Raw genomic sequence first — 8,605 nt, forward strand, 5'->3', positions numbered from 1 at the left:
CCTTGTGGGGGAAGAGATGAGCCCACCCCAAACTAGGAGCTGTCTCTTGCCTAAGGGGGACAGGAGGAAGAAGAGGATGGGCATGGGGAGTCTGGCAGCGTTGTGCACTGGGGTCTCTGAGCTGCCTTCCCCCTTCTAGATCCACATGTCAGACCAGCACAGCACCGACGATGGGGAGTCAGACCCCCAGCACAGCCTGTCTATGGTCTTCCTCCTCGTCCTTGTCTTCTTCATCATGGGGCTGGGGGGTTTCCTGATCTGCCATGTCCTGAAGAAGAAGGGTTACCGATGCCGGACCTTCCGGGACGAGCTCGACCCAGATAACAAAGATGTGCTGGCAGAGCTCCAGGCCAGTGAGTGCTGGGGCTCAGGGGGCTCAGTGGGGATCCAATGCTGTCTTTTGCCTGGTGTGGGTTGGTGCTCCTTAAACACACTTCTGGGATGTGGGCTGGGGATGGGAGGATTACCCATCACATGTTGCTGGGTTGAGAAAAAGGGATGGGCAGCACAGTGTTCCCTGGGGATTGGGAGTATTGTCTGGAGAGCCCTCCGAACTGCCAGCTCCACAGACTGGGAAGTCTGGTGGTGCCAAGGAGGTGGGAACCAGTATGTGGCTCTTCCCAAAGCAGCATTATCACCAAAAGATAATGCTGTTGAGCAAATCCCCAGCACCTGAATTATGTCCCATGTCCCCTACAAGGAGAGCATCCCTCAGCCAGAGCACAAGCTGTCCCTCTGCCCTTTTAGCATTAGGAAGTCCAGCACGGAGCCAGCACGGTGTTTGCTATCACTCATGTCTTCCTCCAGTCCCTGTTGTGTTCATGCATGCTGGAGGAATAGGTTTGTTTCCTTGGTATCTGTGCCCAAAGAAATACTAGAAGGGGACCTCTAGGGTTTTTTCCATCGCTTCAGGCCACTGTAAGTCATTCTTGGTTCCAAGCTTGGTCTAAGAGCCTGGTCCAAGCAAGATCTGTCTTTTGATGGTTTCATGAGTCTCTGCTGAAATGGAGAAGACATGTTCTTCTGGCTGCTTCTGTAGGCCAAATGGTGCTACATACCTCCTCCACCTTCCCTATGCCATCACCGGTGCTTGGGGGGATCAGCACCTTCTGCTACCACTTCTCATGCACAGGAAGATAACGTGGCTCCTCCAGCTCACCCATGGACACAACAGGAGCTTTCCAGTGTCCTTGGATACAGTCCTCTGGCTTACATGACTTGGCTGCATATGGAGACAGTGTCGGAACTTTCCAAGATTGGCTTTGCCTCCTGGATATGCCACAGCCCAGGGAAACACCTCTGTGGGTTTCCAGGATCCAGAGCCCTTGACCATGCTCTTTGAGGCAACTGCCTTCCAGACCATGGCTCCGACCTGCTCACTGGAACATGTAACACCGTAGACTGGGCTGAAGGTCTGGGCAGCCAAGTCTGCTGCCTTCTACAGTGTCCAGAAGCAGGTTGAGCAGGATGCTGGGGATGAATACCACAACAGAGCAGACACTGAGCCAAGCTTCCCCAGCATACTCTTTTAGGCTTCTTAATGTGTGCAGCTCTGGGGTTTTCTCCATCAGAGATGGTTTCTCCACATTTAGCAGGCCCCAGTGGGTTTCTTTACTGTGAACTTGTTCTCAGCACCAGAAGCATTCTGCAGCCAGGGGCTCCAGGGCTGGACTGGCGCCTCAAAGGGCCTCCTCTTCCGACTTGTTTTGAACCTCCTTCCCACTCGTTTCTCGCAATGCTCCCAGTTCTAAGGAGCAGCACAACCCCTATATGTGTTTCCCCACATACATGGGTGCTGGTTTAGCCATTTTTTTCCCAGGGTGAGAGATCTGCTGTTCCCCATGGGTTTGTCCATGGGAGGGACATGAGGCTTCTCCAACCTCTCTGTTGACGTGGCTGCTCTTGGGAGGGACTGGTGTCCAAATCCCAGCCCTCAGTGCCATGTTTTCTCTTTGCAGATGAAGAGGAGGAGCTGAATGAGGACACCGTGGAGAAGATTGTGAGATGCATCATACAAAATGAAGGTGAGCATTTCCTAGGGCCGGCCTAGAGACGTGCTGACCGGTTTAGCTGATGTATTCCCTTCTTCCTCTCTCTTCAGCTAATGCCGAGGCCCTCAAGGAGATGCTGGGGGACAATGAAGGGGACATCCCAGTGCCAGTGCCCAGGTGAGGGAAGCTTATACCAGCTTATGGGGAGTAAGGGACAAACAGCCTTTGGGTATCACCTTGGTCTGAAAACTGAAGCCAGCCCCTTTCCAGCTTGTTATAAAGCATCTTCCCAACTACAAGCCCTGGATTGCGACTGGTGCTTCGCCCCCCTGCCAAGGGGGATAGCTCTTCATACTTGTGCTCACAGGAGGTCCCCCTCAAAGCTGCTGCTTCTCAGGGCTTGCTGCAGTGAGGCTGCACCAAGGCTGGGAATTCTCCTCCAGATAACATGACCTGTCACATCCTTCTCCTATTTGCAGCCTTTGTCCCCACCGTAACAGCCAGGATGGGGGGCCACCACATCACCACACAGTGCATCTGGGCTCCACTCAGGCTCCCTGCATCCACTGCAGCAAGAGGAAGAGGCACCCATTGCATCGACAAGGACGGTCCAAGGATGGCAAAGGGAGGATGCACCCCGGAGAGACCACAGTCTTCTCAGTGGGCAGGTACTTCAGTGAGACTTGCCAGACATGGCCCATCTGCTCTGATGGAGCACACGTCATGTAGAGTCTTCTCAGTTGCCTTGTTCCTTTCTCCTTCCCCAGCTGCCCTGCATCGGGCACCCTCTTGCTCTTCCCTGTGCAGATGCCCCAGTTGTGGTTCTGCAGCTGGGAGTCCTGAGGACCCAGGTGCCTTTTGGACCTGGAAATGCCTGTGGTATGCGTCAGGCCATGGTGCTTATGTGGTGGCTTCTCTCCTTCTCCTTGAGGAAGGTGACTCAAGCCTGGTTGTTCTGCTGACTCAGTGCTGGGCAGAGCCCCAAATCCACGTCCTTTCAAAGCTTGCTGTCCTAGCTACGTGCAAGCAGGGCTCTTGCTGCCCAAAAGTGGCAGTAAACCCAGGTTTTAGGGATCTCATTAGGAAGGAGAGGAGGTGACAACAGGGCCCAGGTCCAAGTTACCAGCCACCATCATCAGACAAAAAAGGTGGCTGTGCTCCTCCAGGTCTCTGTGTCAAATGACGACTGTAATTAGATGACATGGCAAGAGTATAAGAATAGGGGGAGTGTACCTGATACTTCCCACAGATACTTTCCAGTCCCCACCTGGTTTCACCTCAAGGAACTTCCTGAGCATCCTGTGGTCTCTGTGTAGTCAACAACCTTTAGTACCATCTGCAGCATTGCCCAGGTTGCCTCATTCCCCAGCACAAAAAAAGCCCTCCAGGGCTCAGCTCCCCACTGCTGTGCTGAGCAGCTGGTGGTCCTTGGACAGCCACCTTGGTGAGACATAGAGTGCTCAGATCCTGCAGTAGGTCTTCATTCAGAGCCTAAGCCTTGCTGAAGCTGCACGTTGAGAGTCCAGCACCCTTCCCTGTTACCTACAGCTCACTGAGTCTGGTTGGCAGCTGGTAGGCACAGGCTCCTCCCTGTTGGAGTGGAAAGGAGTGAGGATAGTGGAGGTCCACCAAGATCACCAGGGGCTGGAGCATGTGGCATGTGAAGAACTGCTGAGGGAACAGAGGTTATTTAGCCTGAAGTAGTATAGGGGGATCTAATTGCTTTCTAAAACTACCCAAAAGGGATGAGGGAGTTTAAATGAAGATGGAGCTCGACTCTTAGAGATGCACGGGGAAGAGGCAATGGCCAAAAGCTGCAACAAGAGAAATCCAGAAAAGACATAAGGAAACACTCTATAGCCCTGTGGCAGGGCCCAGAGGAGTGGAGGGGTCTCCATCCTTGGAGACTGGACAGGGCCCTGGGCAACCTTCCTGAGGGTGGGAGGTGTCCTGGTTCTGAGCAGAGGGTTGGACTGGAGACCTCCCAAGGGCTTTTTGCTCCTAAATGATTCTATAATTCTGAGGCAATCAGCGTTATATGATCTGCACTCTTACATTATTGACTGATCTACCATTTATCTTAGGGCTTTCTCTAAACCGGTTGTCAGTGGCAGAGCTTGTCCTCCAGAGGGTCTGACCCTCCGTTCTTAGCCCAGTCAGCCACAGTGTCGCATACTACTGAACCAAATGCCTCAGTGATGCTGACCAGGCAAGACAGCCAGTGCTCTCCTGTCTTTCCCCTCACCACTGGAGGTCGGTTACATTACCTCTTGTGTCCCCTCCAGTCCGAGCCCTGCCTGCTCCTTTGAATCCGTTCCTGGCTCCTCCAGGCTGGCATTGCTCAATGGCATTACCAAGAAATGATCCTGCCACTCGTGCCTCTTCCCTGTCTCTTTTCAGGACTGGAACATTCTTTGGTCTTCCTGAACCATAGTTCTTGGTGCCTTATCTCCAGTTATCTGGATAAACCTGAAAGGCCGCATTTGCTGCTGTTTGGCCTGACCTGAGCAGTCCTGTGTGTACTTCATCTGGAGCTGGAGCATTTCTCTTCCTGACCCTTCAAATCAGGAGCAATCTGCTGCGGGGTCTGTGCTGTCCACAGGCTGCCTCCAGGTCCTCAGCCTGGCAGTGGTCCCCTTCATCTCTGGCATCTCATGTGGCATCTGTTTTTATCTCTTGGACCTTTCTTCTTAGGTTCTTCCTCCGGAATGGCTGTACTGCCACATGCTTGACCTTTGGGCCCTGTTCTTTCAGCCCCGGCATCTTGAATTCTGCTGCTGAAGTTGTGTTTTACCCCGATGCTGGCTTGCAGCTGAGCCTCAGCAGAGCCAGGGCCATCTGCAGCTTCTCCACATGTGACTCAAGGGCAGGGCTGCTGGGTGAGTCACAGACTGCATGAGATCTCCGTGGTGGGATCAGTCTTCTTTGGTTGATGGACACCAGCTCACATGGAAGAGTCTTCCCATCTGCTGGTCCAGCAGTGGCTTGCCTTACTTATGAAGAGAAGTCACAGTGTCAGTCACAACCAGCTTGCCTGCAGTTCAGACTTCTAGGCTTTGCCTACATGTTACTCCCCACAAATCCCAAAGTTATGGTAGATCCCTAAATGCTCTTTTCTTCCCATGTGCAATACTGCATCACCTCTGTTTATAAACTAATCCTTTGAGGGTGTAAGACCAACTTCTGCAGCTCGTCTCCTGACTACCCCAGTGCTCTGAACTGTTACCTGGTACATGGTGGAATCTTGGTGAACCATGTAGGTGCCATCCATTGCTCAAAGGGACAGTGCAAAATGTGCTCTGGCAGATTTTACCTAAACAGCTCCTCCAGTCTTTGATCCCTATACCCAAAACCAGCTCACTCTGCCCCAAGCCTGTCCCTGCCCTCACTCAGGGTGCACTATCTGCTGAAAACACTGGCTCTTGTTGCCCTGGTGGCACTCAGTCACTGCATGCAACTTCCATGCAGCTCTTCATGGCCATCTCTTCCTCACTAGGCTGAGCAGGTTTGCATTTCACCTTCTGAATCAACGCCTGAGTTTCTGTACAAACTCCTGCTCATCCAGGTTGCATCTGGGAGCATTTCCAAGAGCTGTGACCCATCTTGCTGTAGGGAGAACAGGCTGGCAAGGTCTGCACCAGACAACAGCTGGATTGACCTTTTCATCCTTCTTTTTCTGTTGTTCTGCTAAAAATGAAGGGAAAAATGGGGTTAAGTCAGTGGGGGCATGGCTAGAGTGTGGGTTGGTGGTATTGAATAGGTCTGGAAGATCATCACCAGTTGATGACTAAGAGAGGAGATCCAAGGCTGGAGGTGCAGGCAAACTGGGAATACAGCTGGGGGAGAAGAGGGAAAGGATTTTGATCCATCCTGCCCTCATTCCAGGTTTCGTGTCACACACATTGGGAAGAAACCCACTTTCCACGAGCAGCAGGATGGGCCCCTGCCCGATGGCAGCCGGGAGCTGAGCACGGAGGAGCTGGAGCACAGCAGTGAGCGGCTCCAGAGGGAGCGAGTGCGCAATGGGACTGTCCCCACGGGTGGCCTGCAGAATGGAGATGTCCAGAAGGGTGTCCAGGGTGGCAGAAGTGGGGGGCAGAGCTGCTCCACCACCCCAGCTGCAAACACACCAGCCAGCTCCGGCACTCGTGACAGCCGACGGGTGGGCAAGGGCTCCGGCATGGTGGGATCCCTGCAGGATGCTGGCGCTGCTCCTGGGAGCACCAGCCGCCAGAGGAAGCTCCTGAGCCAGCGGGTGCTGGGAGGGTCAAGTCCCAGCATCCCGGGAGCGCTGGTACAGGAAGGAGCCAGCATCTGCCTGGAGGAGACCGGACTGGGGTCAGCAGATGAAGTGTCAGATATTCATGGGAGCTTGAGTCTGCATGAGCAGGTTGACGACTTGGGAAGAGATGACAGCAGCAGGAAACAGCCCAGAGTGGAGGATGTGGGGCAGCAGGTGGGTTCCTCCTCTTCCTTATCTCTGTGTGGTCCCCAGGGCTGTGGGATTTGGGTTGTGGGTCAGCACCCCAAATGCTGATGACAACATCTACCAGCCCCAGTGCAATGGTGTGAGCTGTGCAGCAGGGACAACGAGCTGGGGCGTGGGACCTGGCCTGTCCTGCCACCCTGTTTCTGCTCACCTTTCTTGATTCCACCCGTTTCTAATGTCTGGGGGGTGCAGCCACTGTGACAGTTCCCACCCTCTCAGTACCTGCACTGATGGGGCAAAGGCAGGTCACTGGTTGACTTGCACGGGGGATACTGCAGACCTGCTGCCAGCTGCCCCTTTGGCAAGGGGTGAGTTTTCCCTTGTGGCTGGGCTCTCTGGGGACATCTATTGGGATGACTTTTACTTGACCTGGGAGAGCTCTGTTACTGCACATTACTTGGTCCCTCCTCACAGTGCTGGGGCTCAACATGGCCAGCAATGTCCAGGCAGGGACAGATGCCTCCCGGAGCCTTTCTTGCCTTGAAGTCCAGGAGATGGTGAAACCAACCAGTCAGTTCTTGGTTGTTCTTCCCTGCTGCAGGGGGGCTGGTGCTGGCTGTGCTCAGACAGGAGGCCACCATGGCTGGAGCTCCCAGCACCCTGGTATCACCCAACCTTCCCACCCAACCACCCTGCTAGAGGTGCCAGAGAGCACTGGTGAGGACATGTTTTGCTTGGCCATCAATAGCCCCCAATGTGGGGAATTTGCTCCATATCAGTGGCTGTTACCACCGAGGAAATGAAGCTATTGCTGATGGCAGCAGCCACCCAAGATGTTCATTCACTCACTTGTGGGTATGCAGTTGGGGAAATAGTTTACGTGAAGGGGGTTGGGGAAGGCACCTCATGCAATGTCACCCCACCTGCATCAGCAGCCCCAAGAGCTGGCCTTGGCTCACCCCACAAAACCAGCACTGGATGCATGTGGCAAAGCCCTTGGAAGAAAAGAGAAGCAAAGCATCTGGGTAAAGAGCCAGGGACATTCCCTGGGGCTGGCTCTGCTGGAGCTCCATAGGCCAGGCATGGGCCATGCCTGCAGCCCTTGGCAAGGAGATGGGATGGAGCGACTGGGGCAGCATGGGAGAGCCCAGGGAAAGGTGCCCAGCTCAACATAAGCTAAGGAAAAGGCAGGAACTCGCTGTGTTTATTGTTCCCCTCTTTGCTTTCTGAGGGCCAGGCTTGAAGGTTTGAGCTGTTCTGCGAAGGCAGCCTGAGGCATCCATGCAGGACAGAGCCAACGGGCCTTTCTCCAGAGACCTGGAGAGGTGGTGGCAGCTCCTCCTTCCTCCCATGGCCCATTACCCCCTGAGCAATGGCTGTGGTCCCTCTGATCACTGGGGAAGCAGTTACATGCAGGGCAAGCCCAGGGACATTTTCCCTCTGTGGTGCCAGGCTCTTGCCTTAGACCCTGCTCACCAGGCTTTGGGGTGTTGCTTTGGTGTGCTGCAGGACATGGGGTACCAGGAGAACAGTAACGGGACCTCACTGGGACATTTGTCACCAAACCTGGGCACCACTCGGATGCTCTCTCATCCTTAGGTTCCAGCCAGGGCCACCACAAGGGTTGTTAGTTGCTGCTCAGTGTGTCCTGCAGGTGATAAGGAAGGGCAGCGAGATGGAGTCTGAGCTGTTGTCAGCTGGAGCCTCAGTGGGTTCTGCCCACTGGCCCATGGGTCACTGCTGTGGCCAATGGAGACCTGACTCCCTACCCCAGCACCCTGCTCCCACAGGAGCACTGACATCCACATCCCTCCTCCAACCCACAGGAGCCCAGCGCCGTGGTGCAGGACCGAGGAGCAACTGTGTGACGTGAGTGCTTGTCCCCAGTCCCGGGGCGATGTCTGGGATGGGGTGGGAAGGCACTGGCTGTGTCCCTGCCCTAGTGGGTCACAGCCTGGTGATGAAGAGAGGGTGAACCCCTGATCCAGGAAGGTTGGTTCCCAATGCTCCAGCTCCTGCACAGGCAGGTCCTGTTACCAGCGTGCCCAGCCCCAGGCAGTGATGCTGGCTCTGGGCAGACATGGGACCAGGACAGCCTGGTTGTAGCTGATGGGGGATGCCATGGTTGCATGGATGAGCCCGATCCTGCCCCTCTCCCCACAGCTCCTCTCCGCTCCTGGCTGGA

The 8,605-nt window shown here is 54.7% G+C and overlaps 1 protein-coding gene across 1 annotated transcript; it reads left to right on the forward strand.

The window, feature by feature from the left end:
- The first annotated feature begins 145 nt into the window (after positions 1–145).
- RELL2 (RELT-like 2) lies at positions 146–8,288 on the forward strand. Its single transcript, XM_010012352.1, has 6 exons — positions 146–353; positions 1,959–2,024; positions 2,102–2,168; positions 2,471–2,659; positions 5,877–6,447; positions 8,247–8,288. Exons 1-6 carry the CDS (start codon positions 146–148, stop codon positions 8,286–8,288), a joined length of 1,143 nt encoding a protein of 380 aa, XP_010010654.1.
- Positions 8,289–8,605: the final 317 nt, after the last annotated feature.

This window comes from Nestor notabilis, unplaced genomic scaffold (genome assembly GCF_000696875.1).
Source record: "Nestor notabilis isolate BGI_N333 unplaced genomic scaffold, ASM69687v1 scaffold31183, whole genome shotgun sequence".
NCBI classification, from domain to species: domain Eukaryota; kingdom Metazoa; phylum Chordata; class Aves; order Psittaciformes; family Psittacidae; genus Nestor; species Nestor notabilis.